This window comes from Schistocerca nitens, chromosome 3 (assembly GCF_023898315.1).
Source record: "Schistocerca nitens isolate TAMUIC-IGC-003100 chromosome 3, iqSchNite1.1, whole genome shotgun sequence".
Taxonomy (NCBI): Eukaryota; Metazoa; Arthropoda; class Insecta; order Orthoptera; family Acrididae; genus Schistocerca; species Schistocerca nitens.
Genome location: NC_064616.1, coordinates 262,635,102 through 262,660,792, shown reverse-complemented (window position 1 = coordinate 262,660,792; position 25,691 = coordinate 262,635,102). Strand labels below are relative to the sequence as shown.

The window sequence follows — 25,691 nt, the reverse complement described above, 5'->3', positions numbered from 1 at the left end:
TTTAAATTTGTAACATACATGCAGAAATATTTTTTTATTGTTTCATATAATATGATATACTGTTGAGGATGATGAGAATAAAGTGAAAGAAAGGATAAAACGGAGTATCACTCATTACAATGTGAACCAGTCTGCAAACAAATTACTGAAGTCAGGTCAACATACAATACAGCGCTTCCCAGGAGAAATGGTTAATATTGAGGGATGTGACAGGAATGATCATTCAAAGCAAAAAAAGTCTAGTAAACATGGGCTCTAAAATACATGGCTTAAGAGTTATGAGCACTACTTCACCTGAAACAAATCTCTTGTACTGCAAGCTCTTTGTTTTTTGTATCTTGACCAAAAAAAAGGGAAAAATATTCAGTAAACGTGGGCTCTAATTTGCATACCTTAAGAGCTATTAGCACTTGTTCATCTTCGCTACATGAAACACATCTCTTCTATGGAACAAATATCATAGCTCTTGGGCCACGTCCTATGTTAAGTGTCAGAAGTGACTGACAGTGAGCAACCTCTGGATACGTGACACTCCAGCAACAAGCGGCAGCATTGGGCAATACACTCTGGTGTGTCGTGTGTGAGCGACTATCTCCCGCTACAAGATGGCTACCAGAGCCAACCAGCTGTTTCTATAAAATGATACCCCTAAACCACAGAATCTTTTAACTCAAGAGTAAGGCAACAAAAGTAGCTTTACTTAAGAAGATAAGTCGATAAAGGAGCACTGTGCATGAAATTTACAAAGGGAGGAATATTAACGGAGAATTTGACAATTTATATCATCATCTACGAAGATCACGACAAATTCCTTGAAATTATATGGATGAGCACAGAGATGTCCGACTATCTCATCAATAAATTAAAGACAAATGTTTTTTACATGACCAAACACTTTCAACAGCCTATAATGCAGAAGAACGGCTGGCTAGTTAAATATAGATGAAAGAGTTCTGATCTGCAGGAGGTGTACAAGGTGTAATGGTAGTGTCGCAGCCTAGGAATATGGATCATTGTTTGGTCCCGGGTTCAGGGCTGGCTGCTTCTTATATTTTAACTGACTCAGTTGCAATCCTCTCACCAGTTCTGTATACTAAGTTTTATCTATATTGTTAACACTGCATCTCAAATTATATTTTTTAGGTCTTGCCAAATAAGTGTCAAGGCCAAGTATTTCAATTAATCTAAATAATCTGCATAAGTAAAGAATAAAAATGTTCTGATAAAAGTGAAAAGTTTTGTGAAATGATTTATCTAAAAGTAAGAAATAAGAAATAGAGAAATATTTGAAGGACGTCGCTTTCTGTCCATGATTTTAAGCATCATTCAAAGGCATGTCAAATGTTTCTCTGCTCTATTTTATTTCTTTTAGACAAATCATTTCACAAAATATTTGACCAATTTCTTTCACTTTTCTTTATTTTCAAGTTTTATTCACAAAGCATGATCTTGTTGACACCTCATTTGCCTTCCTAGTGTCTTCTGTTCCTGAAATTCCTCATACAGATTTGAAGGAAGCCTTTTTGACAGTTAAATATCACACCAAAGTATCTTTTTATGTTCAAAGTGGCTAGGCCTTGAAGAGATGAATTTTTTTGGCACTTCGTTTACATAGCTAGCAGCAGCAGCTGTTCATTAAATATTTCAATTTTACCTCAAATCAGCAGTTAAACTTTCCTTAATTACCCTGATTACTTTCAAGCAATTAATTATTTACTTGCAATACTAGACTGCACACTGGTCATTTTGAAATACCATTTGCCCATTCCTCACTGTTTATTTAGCTATGAAAATTCGGATGAAAAATCACTGTGGAATTTATGGGGTGTCTTACTTCAGTTCCACTCAAATATTTGAGCAAAACATTTCAAGTGTTAATCGTACAACAAAATACATCCTTTCTGTATGCTGTCATTTTGAAAAAAAAAAAAAAAAGCCTCGTTCCGATATCTTGAACTGTTTATGAAATATGATGATTTTTACAACCACTTGATTCCCAATGAGCAGGAAATTACTTGGATGCGTATTAACAACCAGTATCTCAAGAATGGAAACAGGTATCATTCCGCTCTCAACTTTAAATACAATTTTGATATGTTGGCTGCATTTCATATGAAATCATGTATGGTCTAAAATGAATTATACGCAATGTCTATGCAATGCGATTTTATCTCTACAAACTCATAAAAAATTTTGTGCAGTCATTTACTTAGTTTCATACAGCACAGTAACTATGACAAATAATGAAAATAAATTCAGTCCTTCATCAAGCGAAGATATCAAACCATAAAGTGTGGAAGAATCAACTTTTTTTTTACCACATAGTTTGCTTAAAATCCGATGATAAGTATCTCATAGCAGCCGGCACATCCGTTGCAGTGCTTTGCCAAGAAGACTCGTACCCGTCACTCTCACTGTCACGTGTCTGCAGCGACAAGGTTCAAACATGTCTGAATTTAAACGTCGCAAGCTGCAGCAGAGGACAGGCAGTGCCACGGATGTTATTCACCTAGGACACTTCCATAACTATATCTGAGGTAGTGTTTTGTCATTTGAAGCTGTTGCGCACTAACGGTCACTTCTGTCACTTACATAGGACGCGATCTTTAAGTACTGTTTTAGAACCCATATTCACTTGAATTTTTTGCTTCAAATGCTCATTCCTGTCATATCCCTAAACACTGACCATTCCTCCTGGGACACGCTGTATAATTAAGTGCTATGTATTACCAATACAATTCAGAAAAATGTAGTCTCAGTTTAGTGCATGTACAGTAGTACTTCATGCATGATCATCTTTACATATAGTGTTAGAGAACTACAGTTATGTACTGTGTTAGCATAGGAAGCTATAGTAGCATCTGTAAAATGCTGTATGTTAGTTCAAACACACATGTAGCAGTGAAATGTTCAAAAAGCAGTTGCAGACTTATCAACACAAGAAAAATCTCAATTTTCATGGCTACAGATATTAACAAAAATCTTGAAAGATTTAGTACAATAAGGATTGGTAAGGAACACACTATTCTCAGTATTTTGTTATAACAGAAATATGACTCATAAAATATTCTATTTGACTTCAGTTTCATAAATGACTACCAGCAACACCATGTTCTGTAATGCCTGCATGGTTGTAGTTAATTACTAGAAAAAGGAAGACCACGATTTGACATTCAGTCGTTACCTCACTATTAACCCTCTGGTGGGCATGCCGCGGCATACGCACCACAACACTTTTGATTGCCCACTGGCTGGTGCTAGTTGTCAGTTTCCATGGAATCTAGTATGCAGTCTTCATCATAGATGGAATGTGTGTAACCTTGGTTGAAACCAAACCTGGCCATTGTTCTGTTGCAACAGCACTGTTAACTCCAATTCTGCCTCCGCGGTGTGATTGCCACCACGCGCTTAGTCATGCAAGTATTTGTTCAACATTATATGCATATTCTTGTTTAGAGTGTTATTTTTTTGTTTTATGGGTACACAATATTTATTTCCAGGGAAAGTGATATTATAGGGGATCCAGAAGAGATCCTATGAATTCTAGCGGAAATTTCAGAAGATGAGTTGACATGTGATGAATCTGAAATCGATTTTGATATGGAAGAGGAAATTATTGAAGCTGACAACCACAGTAGTGAATCCGAACAGTCACAGGAAGAAGATAACAGTGGAGAAACAGCAGCACATGATGTTACGAAAGGTAACTATACATTTTATATTGGAGAAGATGGTGAAACTCTTTGGATTACTCAGCCCCTAACTGCAGGGAAAACAAGTGCTAGAAACATTACCAGAACTTTACCGGGCCCAAAAGGGACTGCCAGAAAAAAAATTACACCTTTAGATGCATTTTATCTTATCACTAAAACATGATAGAAGACATTGTAGTTCATACCAACAGATGGACCAGGAAAAAAAATGTAGTGATAAAAACCATTCTAGAGCTCGTGATTGGAAAGACACTTCAACTTCAGCACAAGAAATTCATGCTCTTTTCAGTGCAATTTTTATGATTGGCATAAAGAAAGGACATTATGCCAACTGCGGTGAACTGTGAGCATCTGATGGTACTGTTATGGCTATCTTACGATCACTTTTCAGTTATAAACCTTTCCATTTTATTCTTAGAGCAATTAGGTTTGACAATATAGAAAGAAGAATTGAAAGAAGGTCTACAGATAAACTGGGACCTCTTCATGAGTTTCGCCAAGGATTTGTAAAGAACTATATTGCTCATTATAATGCCAGTTAATTTGTGACAACTGATGAAATGCTGCAGGTCTTTAGAGGCTGTTGTGGTTTTGTACAGTACATTCTAAATAAGCCTGTGAAGTATGGTATCAAAATATAGGCCCTCAGTGACGCAAAAACATTTTATATCATCAATTTCGAAGTGTATTGGGAAAAACAGTTCGCTGGGCCATATCTAAAATCATACTGTGGATCAGACGTGTGCATCATATACAACAGCCAGAATAACCAGGAGATGGTCGCTGGCCTTATTCTGTCAACATCTTGATATTGCAGGAATAAATTCGAATGCCATCTTTAACCGCTACCCAGAGAATAAAGACAGATGATAGCTTTTTCTAAAAAACCTGTCGCGTAGTCTTATGAATGCTCATCTAGGACAAAGAGCAAAACTAATGAACCTTCCAAAAGATATACAGATATTTCTTGAAAAATTCAGAAAAGGAGTCCCATTTCCTGACAAACCTAAACCTGAAATATGTCACATATGTAGACGAAACAAAAATGCCGGGACGAAGACATTGAGCAGCAATTGTGGAAACAATGTCAACAAGAAGCATTCTCGTCAGAACGTTACATGTTTCTCTCGTGATGATAATGACCAGCGGATGGAAGTTTGTTCTGTCTGATTTTTTTTCTTTCATCTGTAATAAATAATTAATGCAATGACATGCGGTTTCATTTCAGTTTTTACCCTTTGGTTTGCCTAAAAACAGTGTGAAGACATAATTGTGGCGTAAATGCCGGGGCATGCCCACCTGAGTGTTAATGTCTGGGCCATCAAGACCAATACAACTCACTTGACTGTGCACCAGTAATTTGACAGTTATTTCTTGCCTGGACAGCAATGATGACCTCACATATTAGCTCTTTTATCACTAGGCAAACCACAACTTCGGTAACTTATGCTCAAGCTTTAATTCTATATATTACAAACTGACTACTGATTAAGTTTCTGTATGTTGTATCTCTGTCCTCAGCTCCGGTTGTCAAATGTTGAAATTCTTCATTTCTAATGTATAGCAACTATCTCATTTGAATGCAATTAACATTACTTGTTTTCGTAGTCTTCACAAACACTGCTATTGTCATCAATTTGGGCCACTCATTTGATTTGTCAGTATGACTACACCAAAACTAGCAGCAAACTGTAAAAAGCAGTTGTACTTCCCTTGCAGTTAAGTCCTCATGAACTACAAGCCTTGTGTTCAAACAGTTTATTGTTATGGTTTTTAACACTTTGGAACATTTCCCATTACAACACACAATTTATCTTAGAGAGTTAATTACCAAGGCACAGAATTTACTAATGTGAAGGAAAATTACAGTAACAAAAAACTAAAAAGAAGCACCTATAAATATGTGGCACACGAAGTTTATATTTACACACTTCACTTATAGAGGGAACGAAAGGCAATGATTCAAAGCTGTGAAATTTAAGTTAGTTTAGTAAACAATGTAAACGTGACTACAGCACTGATTGAGCACAATTTGTGCAATTCACTGAATTTAAGTAAGCTTCTGTTGCAGACTTGTGTGATGTTGGATGGCCCTTTTGAAGAATGGCCCAACATGTTCAACAACGAGGAGTCAGGCAGCTGTGTATTAACGAAAAGCAGCAAAGGTGCATGTATTCAATGGGCAAGTTCTGAATAGCAGCAGCATACTGATTTGCTCCCGAAACACTGTAATAGATGAGCACCCCATACTGATCACACATTGCAACCAGCATAGATGTGGACCAATATTGCAGCTGAATCACATAGTCAGCCAGGAGCATCAGGAACTGTTTACTGGTAGATGGACTACAAGCAAAGATGCCAATCACGAGGTTTCCTGTCACACATCATCGTCTTGCAGTGCACTTTCGATGATTAAACAAATTACATAACAGAAAGGGAAGGAAGAACAGTGCATGTTGTGGTTGATGATGAGAGCAGAGTCTGCTATAGTATTTGTAATGATTATTTATGAGTGCAATACTAGTAAATATACAAACAGAACAGAAAAAAACTGGCAACACCACAGAACAACAATGGAAGTGTGTATTTTGAACTGCTGTACATTAACAAATTTCTCTGAACAACCCTCAAAATAGTGTTTCAGAACTATCACCAGATATAATTCTTATAACATGCTTCTGTATTCTAAAATTATCTTCCCAGTATGATGAATTTCCCAACAATTTGATGGTGTAACTTATCAGTGAAATGAAAACAGAACAAACTAGTTTCTTTGTTTTTAAATCACTTACAGCTGGAATCACACATATAACAAATAGAGCTGAACTAAGGTTTTTCATTAACTCTAGGGCATGGGCTTTCTAATGAGTGTAAGCATATGCTTTGTTAAAATTCCTGCTGCTAGTTACTAGGAGGGGAGGGGGGGGGGCAGAGGGGGAGAGGGGGGAAGGGGGGAGCGAATTAAAATAAATAAATAAATAAAACTTTTTAAAACAACCTGTCCTATAGCCCTTACATAAGAAGTTCACTCCTAGAATATAAGTATTTTTCTGTTCTTACTGTTCTTAACATACTGCAACTCCCACATACTTTCTTTGATTAATTTAGGTCTCTTTTTAATATGAAGTAAGCATTATCTTTGCTTATTGGATGGTCTTTGCATTGTAAACAAAAACATAGAAAGTAAAGCACGTGCCTCAGACTGAAATTCACATTAAGAATATGAAGTGTTTGTGTGCCTTACAGATTTATTTAAAATGGGTGCGCTGTTTTCACTCCAGTAGTTCGTGCATTGCCCTGAAAAAGCCTAAAAACCAAAGCATGACCGAGTGCTGTCCACTGAAACATATGTAAACGCATGCATCTGTTTCAGTTTTTACGTACTCAGATATGGGCACACTAGCATGTTTTTGCCATCCACACAACATACAGAGCGGCACTAAATATTCAAATATTCCTGTCCAGTGCAAGAGCTGATGAAATACTGATAACAAAAACATTAAATATGATTTGAAAAGTCAGCCATCTGAAGATGGGTATGGTAGCTCAAAATCAGTTATGGGATTAAAGAAAGATCTTTTAAAAGTATTTGTACAGTGGAAATCATTAATGGACTACATGTAAAAAATTATTTTTTTGTTAGACCTGAAAAATCAAGCTAAGTGGCAATTCCAACAACCTGAAGAGCAAACTAAGGACTACAATTATTTCTCGTAGTGCAGATAAGGCCCGAAAGATAGCAGGATTGTTATGTGCTGGCCTACTGCTGAGGCTGAAATCAGGTTAAATGCCACAAAGCTTTGTAATTTTCTACAGCAGGTGACACAGATTGAAAAATGTAAGAGGCTGGAAGAATGTCAGAGTGTCAAGTACCTAAGGATCTTGTAAAACTTATGGAGAATGAAACACCTAACAATCCATTTGTGGTTACTATGCTCCAGCCTCAGGACTTTTTCATTTTAAAAAAGTAGCCGACACACACAATAACACAACAAGAATAAATATTTCCAAATGTAGTTGAATTCAAGTGAAAAAAATTGCACCTGGTGTTGTCAAGACGAGAACAGTGTTTAATGAACTTGAAGACTGGAGCACCTACAAGATTTTCAAGGAAGGGGTTACCACTGACAAAATAAAGAATTTTATTTTAACATCACAACAATTTAAAAACAAATTGTCAGCTGAAAAGAAAAAGGATCTTCAACAAATGCTGCTGTCTTTTAAAGTAGCTAACAGAACATTTTTCAAACAGTTAATCAATTAAAATTTCTTTGTCCTTTACAAAATTAAATGAAGGATCAAAAATAATTTAACCACAGTTTAATCTCTGCAAAATATATCAATAAAATGATTATTATAAATAAAACTGATGAACACTTGTGATTTCTTTCATCAGTATTTATCTTGTTTTTGCCGATACGTGTACAGCATTAAGCATGTTCTGTGTTTCTAAGAATAAAATATTTATTTTCAAAGGAAGGGAACTTCAAAAAAATCACAATAGTTGTATGACTCTTGCTGTAGTGATAAATAAAAAATATTGTACCGGTTTTTTCATTAAAATAGTTTTGTCAATAAATAAATAAATAAATAACTAAACAAATACTACGTAACTCGGAATCAGATTTTTTGGCACTTGGCCCATTTTGACTTTTACTCTACATTTGTCTTTGGTTGATTCTTCAACAATCCTTAATGGTCACATTGTTCGCAAGATCCAGCATGGATAAAATAATATTCCTTTTTATTGAAAATTCAAGATCCGTAAATTAAAAGTAGTAAAACCATAAGACAAAATGGAACTAGTGAGATTCCAACATACCATAATGCGTAGCCCTTGGAACTGTGAAATTATAGTGGTCCTTCTGTTGCTTTGTGACAGATGGTTGGTCCATTTCCAAAGATCCTGAAACAGATGTACTCGGTAACCAAAATAAACATGAAACCAAGGCCATGTTATGTATTCACAACTATTAACGAATATATGTCACAGGCCACAAAATAATTAATCACACTAAAGTGTAATATTGTCAGTTAAAATAAAAGATAAGATTTTCTTAACTTCTGGTTGCTTTGTAGACAGAAATTTCATAACAACTGACTCCTTAGCAAGTAACACATATTTCTCCACAAAATCAGTTTTGATGCATCTGTACATACAACACTGCAATAATATACTTAAAACTGATGTAAGAGGAACAGCTTTCACCCGCATTAATTAAGAAACCATGAACAAACTATGAGGCGCAAACAATATTCAAACAAACTGATTTCTTTTACTGAGTGTGAGGTAAAATGAAATAAAGAGAAAGAAGTCTGACAATAAAATTTGGTTATAAACATGAAAGTTCCATGTTGCACAACACAGTTAAGATAATATTTTTCAAGTGAGACAAAAACTTTTTTTTTTTGGGGGGGGGGGGGGGGGGGGGGGAAGGGGGTGATGGAGCAGAAAGTTGGTAGGTGTAAGTGCAGAGATTCAGAACATAACTATTATTATTTACTGAAACCTTTTTGTTTTTTACTTGGGATACAATATTTTAGAATTTGCAAATGAAAAACATACTCTTTTCTAATATTTCTGTAATTCCTCGATGATCTGCTTCAAGTTCATATTTAAATTTGAGAAGTTCCTGATCCAGTTTTCTCAAGTATCTTTCCACCAAGTCATGCATCTGGGTAGCCATTGCCACTTTTTCATCTGAAACAAGTATTTAAATAGAAAGAAATATTGATGATAAATACAAAGGACAAACTATAACTTCTATTTGCATACCTGCAAAGTCCAGTGTTCTAATATAGTCTCGGCATATCAGCTGATATTCACGGTCTTTCTCATGTGCTTTCATTCTCCGCGCTGCTGCAAAGAAGATCTTCACCCGTTTTTCAAGACTTTCAAGGTTATCTGAAAGAAATAAAACCAGCTTTCAATATTATGGCAGGCATTAGGCATCCTTTACAGTTTCAAATATATCTAAACCAATGGCTAATAGTTTCTGTTGATATTATCCTAATACAGGAAATTGATTGCCACTTACTAAGAGTCAATATAAATGTCAGTATTTACTTGAATTTTTCCTACATTATTGCATATAATTAAATTGTTTATAATTTATTCAGCTTGCTAAGAATGATGGTAAATTATTTTATAGGAAGGCCCTCCACAATTCACAGCAGTAGTAGAAGGACAGCTATAACAAAGTCAGGTATTAGTAAGAATCAAATATATGTAGCTAAATATTTTTTTCAAAAGCAATGAATCATTAATTTCCATTTCCAGAGATTTTCATTTGCAGCTTATGTTCTGACTACTGCCACTTTCAGTAAACAGCTATGTCAACAAGGTTACATATCTAAAGATTACATAAAAAAGTGACTCATTTCAACAGTAATCAGTCACAGTTCAATTAACCAGTTTTGACAGGCTGTTCTAGCAACAGTACATGTAACACATCTCTAGTGGTCATTTAGTCTTAATGATGTGGCTAATCTATACATTCACTTTATGTTTAACAGCATTTGTATGTAACAATGGCTAATTTTGTCATTTTAGTGGATTCCCAAACTAATTTGAAGTGGGGAGGGGGATCTGTAGCATATTTTCTTTTAATCATCAATGGGCAACAAGATATCACCTGCTAAGTAGGGTGACTTCATTCTTCTGGCTGTTAATTCCTCAGTGGAGCTACAAAACTGTGCTCCCCTGCTTGAAATCCTTCACTCTCAGCTATAGTTCATCTGCATTGCTTCAAATAACATCATCAGGTCTTCTACTGATTAGACATGGTCAATATGGAATAATTTTTTCTGCATACTCTTGTGATATCTGATATGACAGTCTAACTTCCAACATGCTAACTCCCACTTCTTGTTTTGAGTTTTGTAACATGTCATTTTTTGGTCTTGTGTTATAATTTAAATACCAAGCCTGTAGTATCATAGTTTATAGATACTGCCAGAGCCAGTTCCTCTAAGATTATTGTGGGTGCCGCGAGCAGTGCTTTGAAAGATTAGTTGACACAAATGCACTTTAAATAAATATAATGTACTCAACTCTTGCAAAAGAACTGCTACAGTGTTGACAACTTGTGGCAGCTGTGGCTACTATAAGCAGAGGCCCAAATGGGCGTGCACCTAAGTACACTGTCGACACCAACTGGTGAAACGCAAGTAATCTCAACTAGAAGCACTCTTGAATCATTAGCAGTGAGGACATAAGATTTGGCTCTTCAGAACATCACATTCACATTCACCATACCACATCATAACATCTAGTAACAAACTTTGTTGAATTTTTCATTGCTTTCTGGACATTTCTGTAGCGCTTTTACCATTTGTGTGAGTGGATATTTCTGTTTCAGATCTGTGATTTCCATTTTCTTTCAGTTAAGTTGTTCTTGCTGCCACATATTGATTTAGCTTTAGTATTTTTTGCTTTGTTATAGCTACCTTCAACCCCCAGCTCCGTGTATGCTTGCCCCGCACTTAGCTGTGCCACAACTGCCATTGGCACCAATGCTCGATCTAACACAGCTTCTTTAGTTACAGGTGCTAAATAATGACCCAGCTTACTGAGATGATGAGGGCCTTCATTCAAATGCAGACAGCAGCCAGTGAGAATCACTATCAGATACCACCACCTAGGCAGGGCCACAACTTTGGCAGCCATTATTACTCTCTCCATTTCACCTACCTGAGGAGGACAAAGAGGGCTGGATAGAGTACTTGGTCCAGTTTGAAGCGCATCTATCTGCACACCAAACACTAGGTACTGTTAAACAACCCCTTTTCTAATCAATGGCCAGAGTGTGAGTGTATACAACGTGCTGCAAATTGGTCCCCATTTTGTGGCCAGATCTTATACAATATAAAGAATTAATTTATGCTTTGAATAGATACAATGATGAGAAAGCCCATATGGTGGTTGCATGGTTTAACGTTTTTCAAACTAAAGAAGCAGTCAGGACAAAATTATAGAAAGTGAGTGACGGACTTACATGGGCTTACTAGGTAGTTTAACATTAAATATGAGTATGGCAAATATATTTTGACCTCATGATATGTGACACTATTACTCAGAATGTGGGTGATAATAGAATAAGGAAAAACACTCTCAAGTATCCCAACCCTGCTTTGCAGCAAGTTTTGCAAATTATTGACTATCAAGACTGTTGTGACAGTGTTGTAGATAGTTCTCAATTAAAATTTTCACTGTGACTCCTAGCAATAGCACTGCACATCCACGTAAACATACCGCTTAAAAAGTCGAGCATACAGCAGCCTATGTGGCTCAGCATAGTCAGCCAAGTAAACAGCCAGGTTAGCAAGGTACTGGCATGAAGTCTTGCACGCACTGCTCCTCAGTGCATAAGCATCACACATGCCTGTCACAAAACGGAACTTGTTTTTCATGTAGCAAGAACGGACATGTTCAAGAAGTATGCTTCCAGAAAAAGAAGGCTCCCTCTCCTACTATATGCCCACAGAAATCAAACTTTGTTGTACATGTTGTGTATTCTTAACAAAACAGTGCTTCTAGTGTGGATCAGAAATATGGTAGCTGTGCAATTCAAAAAATCAGTAACTTCTTCTTCAGTTCATCGCCACTCGAACAAACTCTTTGTAGACCTTGTGATACCTGGTCAAACTATTCAGTTGCAATTAGATATGGGTGTCACAGTTTCTTTGCTCAGTCACAATACTAATAATCTTCTTTGCAAGCCCAAGCTGTACAAGTCACACACTATGCTTACAGCAAATGATTGTCAAGACATTCCAGTGCTCAGTTCTTGCAGCTTTCCTGCTGTGTACCGGAATTTGCAAAAGATTGTATTCACAGAATAGTGCAAGTATATTTGGCCTTGATTTGTTTGGGTGCTTGTGGTAGAAAATGTGTTGTCAGTTACTCCCTTTGATTCGAAGGACAGTGTTGCTCACTTGTGGGCTGGATTCAAAGACTTGTTTGCAGCCAAATCTTCTCATTTCGTTGCGCATGTGACCATAAAAGATAGTGCACAGCCACACTTCTTCAGGGTTCACACTGTGCCACATGCGCTCCATGGACAGGTTGCTCAGGAACTTTCACAGTAGCAGGACAGTGGCGTTACGACACCATCACAGCCAGTTAGTAGGTATCTCTATTAGTACTGATCAAGAATCCTTCAGGCAAACTGGGTATTTGTGCAGACTTCAAGGCAACAGTGAACCCTCATACAGTGATCAATTCATTTCCTTTACCTCTACCCGATGAACTTGTGGACCATTTGGGAGCTGATCGTTACTTCTCCACGACTGATTTATGTGATGCCTACCTCCAGATCCCTTTAGATGAACAATCGCAGCAAGTGTTTGTCATTAATACACAAGAGGACTCTTCAAATTCCTTTGTTTGCCTTTTGGAAGTGCACCTGCACCAGCAATTTTCCCATGCTATTTGGAAGAATTAACTGCATCTGTGCCTTTGTATACAAATTATTTAGATGGTATAGTGGTATCAGGTGGCACAGCAGATGAGAACCTTAGTAATTTGTGCACCCTGTTCCAAGTCAGGCCTTAAATCCAACACAAACATACGTGTGTTCTTTAAAACAGAGACTGAGCAGTTGGGGCATGTAATTAATAATCAGTGTGTTCATCCAAAGCAGTCTCACTAGCAGGCCATTCGTGACATCAAACGTCCAAGGTATGTTACTGAATTACAGTCAGTGCTACAGAAGCTGACATATAACATCCACTTCATTCAGAATGCAGCTCAAATTGCGGCACTGTTGCACCACCTTCACCACAAGAATGTACTTTTTGTGTGGTTGCTGCAATGTGATATTGCTTTTTGATGCCTCAAAGAAGCTTTTCGCAGCGATCGTTGCCTAGTTCACTTTGTTCCTTCCAAACCTGTAGTCTTGGCCATGGATGCCTCTTTGTACAGCAGTGACGCTGTACTCTCGCACAGGATTGGTTCTGCTGACAGACCAATGGCCTTTACCTCCAAATTGCTAAACAGAGCTCAGAGCTACTATTTTCAAATGGAGAAAGAGGCTCCTGCTATTATCTATGGATACACTAAATTTCATCAGTATTTGTACAGAAGGAAGCTCTACTTGGTCACCAACCACAAGACTTTGCAGACACTTTTCAGCACGGCCCTCAATTGCATTGCACAGGAATTGCAACACTTATCATTCTACCAATACGAGATGATGTACAGTCCCACATCCAAGCATGTCAAAGCACACACACTTTCATGTCTTCCCTTGGGACCAGATGCAGGCTTTGATGCAGCAGAAACATCTTGTTGCCACACTGATGCAAATGACTCTGACGCACTGAATCAGTTTCCATTAGATCACCTGAAGATTGCCCATGCCACAGTACTGGATACAGACTTGCAGATTCTGTTGCACTATGTCTTCACTGGTTGGCCTCGGACCATGAAACATACTGTTAGCCCAGTAGTTCAAAAATACTTTGCATTTCGGCACGACTTGTCTGTGCTACAAGGTGTCACATTTCTATTCACTGAATCTGAACAATCATGTGTTGTGATTCCAAATGTTCTCCAGAGACATGCTTTTAGTTTGCTTCATCAGGGTCACTGGGCATAGTCTGCACCAAACTATTAGCTCATTTTCATTGCACATGGTTTGGCATGGACTCACAAATAGAGTAGATTATGGCTCAGTGCCATGCTCACACGAAATACCAGGCAGCCCCTCCTCAACAGTCCTTTAATTAGCTGAAGCCTGACACACCTTGGAAATGCCTGCATTTTGATTTTGCTGGATGCTGCTGGAACACTCGTTAGCCAATTGTCATCGATGCACATAGCAAGTTTCTTTTTGTGGTTCCCATGTGCTCTACAATAACACAGTGTACACATCAAGCTCTGCAATCCACAATTTTGCCTTCAGAGTTTACCAGAGTGGCTTGTGAGTAATAATGGACCTCAATTTGTGACGCACTTTTTACACAGCAGATGGATAAACTACACACCCACCACACATGGGACTAAGCTTTGCTGCTATTCTTGTCATCCTACTGCTCCCAGCATCACAACAGCGCATGACTGGTGGTGTTGCTCCATGGACAGCACCACCACACCTTGCTCCAGGTGCTGCACCCACACCGGCAGCTGGCACCTGTCACTGGGAATGTGGCAACATCATAAAGTTGCTTAGCAATTGCACATTTTTGATACAGGGTCCAGGAGGATTGCAGCAATGGCACCCTGAGTCAATTTTGCAGCTGTAAATTGCATGATCCTGTCGTCAAGAAGTAGCAGACAGCCACAGTTGTTGGTCCCCTCCACTCTGCAGCTATCCAGGGGACCGTCACACCTCTTCAAGACACATTTGCAGTTTGATCAGCAGAAGACCTTGTACCATCACTGGATGCAGGCGCATGCCCTCAGTCTCATTTCTCAGCTAGTGTCCTGGGCAGTCTTAAGGCAAATTCCATGGTGCAGACACGACGTTGACTCCAGCCACAGCTTCGGCTCCTGTCTCCTCACCACTTCCTGCAGCCATACTCACCCCTCCCCTCCCCTGCCTGCCAATGGTGAAGAGGTTCAGGAGGGGGGGGGGATGTAGTACTGTAGCTTATTGGTACTGCCAGAGCTGGTGCCTCAAAGATTCTTGCAGGTGCAGGGAGCAGCACATCAAAAATCACCACCAATGAACTATCTCCAACCCGCCAACCAATGAAGACTACCAGGACAGTGTTATAAGTGACAGAAACCTGGGCACCAGTCAGCTAGTTCAATATTGTTTCTAGCCAAGATTAACTGTGTGCCACTAATTGGTGTCAAATGTTAACCGAGTTCTTGATTGCTAGCTCTACCATCAAACATTCAGTGGACTTAGATGCATGCCCATGTCGGGCCTCTGTTTATAGCTAGCCACAGCTGCCCCAAATTGTCAACAGTGAGGCAGTTCTTTTGCACAAGCCGAGTAAATTATATTTATTTAAAGTGCACTTGCGTCAACTAATCCTTTGCTCGCTTTTTATGATTCCTTAGGCGACAAATCCTGCGGCCACCTTCCACCCATTTATCATTAGCAGCAAGGACGTAACATTTGGCTCCTTGGAACATAATAGTTACTGGTTCACATCATAACAAGGATAGAAACTGTTTTATTTGCTGCTACAATTCCTTACTGATGTCTTCATTTTCATTCTAATTCAAGGCAACACCTAGATTGCTTGGTATATCTTATGAACTCTGAATAAAGTTGCTACCCACTGTGAAACTATTTCTGACACTTTTGGGACTATGCAACAGTGGAAGCCTCCATGTATATATGGCTTACCTTGCAGTGAATCCCTGGGCGTACAGAGAGACCCAGCAGGCTTTATGTGTGAAATCACCAACCAGGAAAAATACCTGTGGTTTAGGCAAGCAGTTTGGACATGACGACAAGAAATACTTCTTACTTTTGGCACATTTATTTGAATTAGCAAACTGGCACTCAAGATCATCGAATATGTGAAATACAGGTAGCATATTCGCAACTGCAAATATGGACAACCATCAGCTGTAGAGTGGAATGACGACAATGAAAATTTGTGCCAGCCCAGGACTCAAACCCGAATTTTCTGCTTATCGTGAGCAGTCACCCTACCATTTGGCTATCCGTGCACGACTCATGGCCAGACCTAAACTTCCATAAGTCGTCAACCACACATCTACGACCTGTGCTCATACATCTGCATTTTACTTGGAAATCACTAGCCTCGTGTCGGCAGATAAATACATACTGCAGTGCCTGTGTTATTCTCAATTATGATGCATCATAATGGAATTGCATCTTAATTCATAAAAACACAGGAACTGCAATATTGTATCATATTACGGAATACAGGCTAGGTACTGATGAATACTGATGACGTAAAGGGGATTTTCACATCACATGGTGGCAAGACTAGTCATCATACATCCATGGCAGCAATACAACGAACCCTCGACATCCACAGAAACGTACTGTGACACGGTGCAGACTAAACTGTGACAGGACATCACAGAAATATGATATGCATGGTAAACCACTCTGGAGCAACTTAGAGTGCCTTCAAAGGTCCATGAAGACTGTGGTCTATGGTATAATGGTTCTGACTGTGCACTTTGTGCATACTCAAATACTAGCAAATCAAGATAGCACATCAAACCCATTTGGATGACATTAGTTGTAGCCAGATAACTGACAGATCAGATGTCAGTAACAGTTTGCTGGAGGAGCTTTAGGAAGTAAATGTCATTTACAATGTGATTTCATGACTCTGAAGAAGATTCCAGGAGAGAGATTAATCAGCAGTATGGTCAAGGTCAACTACATGCTACAGCAGAGACCCAGGAGAATTTTCTTGCTTAATTATGCAAATATATCTATCAGGCCAACACATGACCTGCCCACCTAGAGATCTTGCATGTCTTGCACACTGTGAGCGAGCTCAGGAACAGTTGGGTAGTGTCCTGTACACAAAAAGGGTTGAAGTTTACCTATGCACATGATTCCTATCATCTGCCCTTTTGGTTCACTATGGAACACTTCACAACACTATCAATGTTGTGGAAAAGAACCAACATGGCAACAGTACTGTTGAAGCCTCTGCGGTGGTATCATGTTGAGAGCATGTACACCAGCACATGTTACCTAGGAGTACTGTGACAGCTGTTCTATAGGAATAACATTACACAACAGTAAATGGGGGACTCTTCTGTGTTACATGTGGACGGCTGGGGGAGGGGGGGGGGTGAGGGGGGTGAGGGGGAGGGGGGGAGGGGGGAAGGGGGGGAGCTGTGGCTGTGGGGGAAGCTAGTACCTGCAACATGAGAAAGTGGTCATAGCCAGACTTGGGTCCAACTGAACATGCACAGAACACTAGGCTGAAGGAATGCAACCCTAACATTGCCTCCATGGATCTTTGGTGAGCTCAAAGGGGCACTTTATCATCAATGGCAGACATTACTGCAAACCAATCTGGACACCTGTTCCACAATATGGGACACAATTATATATCCTGAATTGCTATGCAAGGATATCACACTCTGCACTGATGCCACAAATTTTGTGCATGCTTTATGTTGTTCTGTGGAACTCATAGAACCCTTACTCATGGACATAAGTGTATCTTTAGTCCAAAAGGGAACCATCTGTTGTGTTAATTAGAAAATCAAATCAAGGCAATTTATGTATATGATTCTGTTCAACAAATGTCAAATTTTATAGTACCTTTGAACTTGTTACACTGGTATCTACTATTGTGGTAATAAAATATTTGTATTCCTGACTTATTTTTTTGTTTAATACCTGCATTTGCATTCACAATCCCAAAGTAACAGTAGCCATGGTTGTGGGATCAATGACAGAAAATGGATTTGCACAAAAAGTGATTAAAAATTTTCCTGTATTCTGGCACATAACTGCGAGAATAGCTAGAAAGTAGGAACTTAACAGATTATGTAAGTAGAATAAAACTGATTCCCTCTTCAAGCTACACTGTTATAAATGAAACATAAATATGTCATAGATGTTGAAAATCTGTAGTGGAGGTGGTAGTAGCAGCAGTACTGCAAAGCAGGGACACTTTGTGCTTACTGGGGTAACTTTGCTTCAACTTTGAAACAAGATCCAATCCTGTCTAGAATATACTCTTAATAAACATTTCAAAACAGTTTCAGTTCTGTCCAACAGCTGACAGCTTATCTTGGTTATTTCCTGTTAATCAAACATGTACTACCGTATTTTTTAAATAATTTTTGTCTAGAGAAAGCAATATTTTGATGCCAGGAAACTACTTAACAGGAGACAAATGTCATTCATGTATGTGTGGAAATTAGTTATCAAACCACACCCACAAAATTATAATTGGCAGATTATTTATCACTGCAAGGTCATAAGCAGCCACGAAGATCATTTTCTGGGAAAACTGGTGCAACTTTCCACCACAGACAAAGTGGATAAAATAGCTCCACACTATTTTCATTACTTTGTTTTAGACCTCATTCAACTTGGGATGAATCTTCTTACACCGAAACATGAGAGCTGTTTAGAGAATAATGCTGTTATAGTACGGTACAAGTGTAAATGAAAGCTAGGACCTTGCCGATATGCAGATACAGCACTGAAAATCTGACAGAATTCCCGGAATCCATAAAGAATGGAGCACTTGCTTCATACACCATAAAATGGTTCTCAACCAGTGCTAGTTACTAGTAAACAATGTAAGAAGGAAAAATCCAGATAGTGCTTGATTATTCTAGGAATGAACATCTATTAGAAGAAGAAATTAGTGATGAAAGCTCAGATGAAGACTGGGAATCATACAGACAAAAGCAAATGGGAATGTTAGTAGCATCTACAGAGAATAGAGAGGCTCTAACAAAACTGTAAAAAATCTGAAACCAATCAGCAAGCAGAATGGTGTGTTCATGGCTATACAGTATGTCAATAAACTTAACTCAGGTGTTATTGAAAGTTTTAATGCATACTGTATAGTGCAACCATAAATACCATGATGGCATCTCTTGATAAACAGAAATGACCTGTAAACAAAGATATATTTCTTCACAAATGGGAGGATATATTTCAAGGTACAAACCCCTCACAACACTTAAATGAAAGGGACATTTTCTCAGTGCCAGAACTGTCCGATGATAATGAGTCTAAGCAAAATGTGTTCCTGGTGTAGTCACTGACATACCAGCAAACCTAATAAAACATTGCCCTTTTCTTTGATAATAAAATGACACTTAACTTTTTCATGCTGGTTAAGTTTTTACATCTTAAATAAAATAACTGTACTACACTGATTTATTATTTTTGTCCCTTTAATATCAAAAAATATATAAATGTTGGTTTACTATGGTCTTATGACATAACACAAATTTTTTAAGGAGCGTGGTGGTGGTGGTGGTGGTGGTGGTGGTGGTGGTGGTGGTAGTAGTCGTAGTAGTAGTAGTAGTAGTAGTAGCAGTAGTAGTGTTCCAGGTAAATAGAGCAGATTATTACAGGGTCCAAAATACATGAAATCTCACCAAAATCGGAAGGCTCCTACTGAGCACCTATCAAATTGGCAAACTGTTTACTTATGCTCTATGGTTGGATACCATCAAGAGCTATCTGCTGCAGGTAAGACCAACCTGGAAATAAAGCTTACTATTGGCTGCAGAGTTGTGGTGTAAGCCTAACTACAAGGACAAGCACAGTCTGGTGACCAATATCATGGCAAATATGCTGCACTATAGACAAATTTCTTTTCCTCTGGTATATTCCTGACTCATTTTCCTTTTGATCAGACATAAATGAAGTCACATAAGGTATTTTAACACCTTAGAACAAACTAAATTATAAGTGAGACTAACAAGGGACTGGTGCAATTTGACAGGTGGAAACCTGCCCTAAACTTTATTACATAGGACAAATTCACCAAAAGAAACATAGTGTCACAATTTTAACAACTGAGACAGACTGCAAGGATTTTTAAAAAAATTGTGAAAGTTACTCATTTTTGTTGCATGCTGAACTATTATACTTGCAGTTTGTACAGGTCTTCCTGCCTAGCATGTGAATCAGCAAGTGAGCAGAAGCAATCATGACAAGAGAAAACATTTTCACATTATGTGGGAAAACCATACGCGAATTTAAGCACTGAAATCATATCAAAAGTATTATTTATTACAATGTTTTTGGATTACTTCAATCTAACAGTGAAACTTTTGCAGCAGTAACTCTCCCAAATGTATGTAGCGAGAATAAAATTCATGGCAGGTTTTGATATCACATGACATTCATTTCCCATCATTTCAATAGGTAATTTCACTTGTTGAAATGGAACAGTACACACAAGTACATCATGTTATAAAAGTTCATGTAGTACAGCTTATTATATATATATATATATATATATATATATATATATATATATATATATATATATATATATATATAATTTTGTTTTAAATTTTGTACTTTTTACTCATGATGAAACTGTTTGTCATTTATTCTTTACTGTCAAACAGGCATACCTTAACAAAATAATTGATGCATTTATTGGAACTTCATAGTTATTACCAGTTTTATCTCGACAAAATTTGTATGGAGTGAGAAACGGCGCTGGCCGTTCTTCTGCATATTGTGCCGCATACCAGGCATACAAGTTCAAGTTTGCAAAACGAGGGTATGGAAACTGATAATACAAAAATGACTTAAGTTTAAATAATATAGTTCACATGAAAAATCTGAAATGACAATGATCTATTGAAAAATACATTGCCGAGCAAGTTCCTAATAATATTGTCATGAGAATCCAAAAAATTTTGCAACTGATAAGTAGTAGTTTCGAATGAAATAATTAAAATGACGTTTTCCCTTTTTTTCCAATTTTTCTAAATTGATTACATTATTCCAGTAAACAAGGGTTTTTTTTTTTTTAAAAAAAAAGGTCTTACTTTGCATCGAAGTTCCTGTATGCAGATATAAAGGTGTTAAAATAGTATCTCATTGATGCTTATCACCTATTGTTATTCAATACGAAAATGTCATAACAATCAGCTGTTGCATTCTTTTTTCACCGCGAAAGGGAGAATCTGACTGTTTAGCAGTCACTGGAATAACCACAAGCTTCACCTTCATGTCAGTTACGAAATTTTCAACAGTATCACCTACAACGGCAACTCTTCTATACTTCAACTTAAAATAAACTTCATAATTTTACAACATCCTATTTGTACGATTTCTTCAATCTGCTTAACCATCACTAGGAAACCCAGAAATAACCAGTGTGCATTTTGCTTGTGAATCTTTGTATAATTCTTTCTTCCCCTCGTACAATTCACCTTCTGATCCTACAAAACGGAACTGGCTTTTTACACGGATTAAATTAGGCAGCTTTTCCCATTTTTAACAAAAAATTTACAGGCTTTTCCTTGTCACTGAAAGTTATTTGTAGTATGGTACATCATTTCTTTGCACTTGGAAAGTAATCCTGGGGCGTATGCTTATTGGCACGACCATTAATCGCTCGAGAAGGAGGAGCGTCTAACGTCCCGTCAACAACAAGTTCTTTAGAGATGGAGCATGAGCTCAGATTAGGGAAGGATGGAGAAGTAAAGTGGCTGTGACCTTCCAAATGAACTATCCCAGTATTTGCCTTAAGTAAAGTAGGGAACTCGTAGAAAACATAAATCAGGGTAGTCGGATGTTGGACCATTGTCCTCCAAATATGAGTCCAGTGTGCTGACCACTGCGCTACCCTGCTCGGTTATTATCGCTTGTACCACAATTCCCAGTTACTATTGAAAAGTCATCATCATTTGAATGAGCACGCATGAAATTAAGCAGCAAATCACAGTTTTTACATTACATCTTGGCAAGGCAATGGATGAAATAAGGGATTTCAGATTAGTATGAAACTCCGGGACCTGTACAAAGCCAGTTTCTGTGAACAGGAATATAATACGGAAACACAATGAATTTAGTATTTTCTTCACTTTTAGCACTTGATGTTACCACAAAAGGACCTGGTTTGTTTCTGAATACCAAATGAGTTGCAGAGTCCAGTGAATCATATCTGTGAACAATTGTCCCAGAGAAACTAAAACTGAAGATCACTTTACAAAGTACGATTAGGATGTGTCATGATATCTGCTGATGCTCCATCAATGGAAGTCATAAGCCAATTGTGTTACACATGAGCAGACTTGTGTCTTGAGGCAGTGAAGTGAGGAGCAGCTTTGGCCTCCTCCGAGTTATCTCGGGAGCATCCAGCTGGTTTTTTTCACAGTTTTCGATACACTTGAACAGTTTTAAGCCCATTTTTCTTACAATTTAATGCCCACATGTGCAAAATATACCTTGTGTAATGGGTAGCGCAACAAAGGCAGCAGATGTATGTACTTGGAAATTCTGCTGTCGCAGGACACACAGTATGTTTGTTATCATGCAATCTACTGTTAGTGCACTACTACAATTCTGTTTATCAGCTATTTTAATCTAAGAGTGACGCTTTCCAGCAAAGGAATTGAACGTCGTTTGTCACAGACTCTCATGAAATCACGGATGTTATCAAAAGGGATTTTTATTTAAATTTTCTAGCAATTTCCTTTCTGTCTTCCCTTTGTGTGGTCTAGCTCCGAATAATGGCCGACATGTATCTTGCAAAAGGAAACAGTAATTCCACCTGCTGAATGACACGTAATGTCTATGCTTGCTAGGCTGTAACCATCAATTTGGTCACTAACCAACAGCTTTTGATGACGATAGTTTGTGGACACAAAATGTTATCTTCACATGCCTTTTATTGTTTGAGATTCTCTCTCCTGAAACTGTCATGTCTAGAAGTGTTATAAGCACAATTATTACACCTAAATTTCAGGACCTTATTCAGAGGTTTGGTATTAATATACCTTTGCAAGTTACTGCTACCACTGAATGTTGCACTACAAAACATGCAAATACACTGACAGAAAAAAATCGCAACACCAAAAAATACTTTATGTAAAGTAATGAAATTTTGGGAATACATTAGTCTAGGTAAGGCTATGGATGAAATAAGGGATTTCAGATTAGTATGAAACTCTATTATCGATCTTAGAACAATGCATTGTGTTGCTATAACCATTTCGTTGCAATATTGTGTTTGCTGCCAAGTGACATTACACCAATGAAATACTTGCAGTGGGTCTCGTCACCTGACTGGATGAGGGAAAACCACTTGGAAGATACTCTGTCTTTCTTCGCCCACGGGTAATACGGTAAGTGAACTTTGGTGGTTAACTGTTGGTGATTTTCGATGGCCGCGGTGGCCGTGCGGTTCTAGGTGCTGCAGTCCGGAACCGCGGGACTGCTACGGTTGCAGGTTCGAATCCTGCCTCGGACATGGATGTGTGTGATGTCCTTAGGTTAGTTAGGTTTAAGTAGTTCTAAGTTCTAGGGGACTGATGACCTAAGATGTTAAGTCCCATAGTGCTCAGAGCCATTTGAACCATTTTTTGTTGGTGATTTTGTGCCAATGTAGTGCTCTGTACCTTGATTATTGAGTGTCATTCTTCGGTACTTGCAGCTGTTGTAGGTTCTCAGTAACTATGTTTGTGCGTAGGCTGATTTAGGTGCAAAACTTTCTCTCTACTGCCGCAGTGATTGCACTGTATTCCAAGTATTTAGTGCCAATCTCAGATTCGTGAAACACGAGTTTATATACACTAACTGGACCTGCACAAAGCCAGTTTCCGTAAACAGGTGATTAACATTGCAAGGTCACAGGATAATGTAACTGCGAGATAAGCAATCGCAAATGTGAACTGCTCATACATTAATAACCAGTGTAACCGCCAGAATGTTTGCATGCAAGCATGCATATGTCCATATATTGTATCATACAGGTTCCGGATTTCAAGTTTGTGGGATGGAGTTCCATGCTTGTTGCATGCGGTCAGTCAATAAAAGGGCAGTTAATGCTGTTTGTGGATGACGATGGAGTTGTCCGATATCGTCCCATATGTGCTCGAATGGAATAGATCTAGTGATCGACCAGGCCAAGGCAACATATTGACACACTGTAGAGCATGTTGGAAACACCCCTTGGAATGCTGTTCATTAATGGCAGCACAATAGGTCAAATCTTCAGGTTGATGTACAAATTTGCAGTCAGGGTGCACAGGAAAACCATGAGAGTGTTCCTGCTGTCATACAGAATCACACCCCAGGCCATAACCCCAGGCGCAGGCCTAGAGTGTCTAGCACGCACACGGGTTTGTTGCAGACCCTCAGCTGGCCTCCTCCTAACCAAAACACGGCCATCATTGGCACCGAGACAGAACCAGCTTTCATCAGAAAACACAACAGATCTCCACCCTGCCCTCCACCGAACTCTCCCTCAACACCACTTAAGTCGCAAATAGCGGTGGTTTGGGATGAGTGGCACACACGCTACAGGACGTCTGGTTTGGATCTGTCCTTGAATGTAAAGGATTTGTAACAGTTAGTTGTGTCACTGTGACGCCAACTGTTGCTCAAATTGCGGCTGCAGATGCAGTATGATGTGCCATAGCCATACACCAAACACAATAGTCTTCCCTCTCGGTAGTGCCCCCTGCCCCTACAGAGCCCAGTCTTCTTGTGAACATACATCCTTGTGAGCACCACTGCCAGCAATCCTGTACAATGGCTGAATTCCTACCAAGTCTTTTTGTGTTATTACACGACCTTGTCCAAAATCAATGAGGCATTGATAATGGTGTCTTTGGAGCATTAAAGTCATTCTTGACTACAATCAACTCACCACATCTAATCTAATAGATAACTAATGCTAACGAGTGTTACGGCGTGTATTTAAAACAAACCTGATTTGCATCCTCATAGTTGTGTTACTAGGGCTGTTCTTATGCGACTGGTGCAAAATTTGAATAGACATAATATTTCAGATGCAGAAACACGCCTACCAACCACTGTTTACGTCGCACAACTCCTCCTTGGTGTTGTGATTTTTTTCCCGTCAGTGTATATTCACTTGTGTTTAAAGACTCTGAGATTGGCACTAAATACTTTGAATACAGTGCAATCGCTGTAGCAATAGAGAGAAAGTTTTGCACCTAAATCATCCTACACACAAACTACAACAGCTGCAAGTACCGTAGAATGACACTCAATAATCAAGGTACGGAGCACTACATTGGCACAAAATCACCAACAGTTAACCACCAAAGTTCACTTACTGTATTACCTGTGTGCAAAGACAGAGTATCTTCCAAGTGGTTTTCCCTTGTCCAGTGAAGTGACGAGACCCACTGTAAGTATTTTATTGGCGTAATGTCACTTGGCAGCAAACACAGTACTGCAACGAAATGGTTATAGCTACACAATGCATTGTTCTAAGATCGATAATATTGTTTTCAGATTCTTTCATGACCTGTTAGACGATTGAGTGAAATAGCTAAAGGGTGTTGCACTTTGGTGTAGATATATCCAACAACACTGGACATAT

The 25,691-nt window shown here is 38.5% G+C and overlaps 1 protein-coding gene across 3 annotated transcripts in view; it reads right to left on the bottom strand.

The window, feature by feature from the left end:
- LOC126248234 (inhibitor of growth protein 3) overlaps window positions 1-25,691 on the bottom strand; it is a 177,838-nt gene that overhangs the window by 9,489 nt on the left and 142,658 nt on the right. For all 3 annotated transcript variants that reach the window (XM_049949063.1, XM_049949065.1, XM_049949064.1), the window contains 3 exons: window positions 9,493-9,621; window positions 9,283-9,417; window positions 8,539-8,622 (listed from right to left, as the gene is read on the bottom strand). In XM_049949063.1, the coding sequence (XP_049805020.1) occupies window positions 8,539-8,622; window positions 9,283-9,417; window positions 9,493-9,621 (348 nt within the window). The remainder of the gene's footprint in view (window positions 1-8,538; window positions 8,623-9,282; window positions 9,418-9,492; window positions 9,622-25,691) is intronic.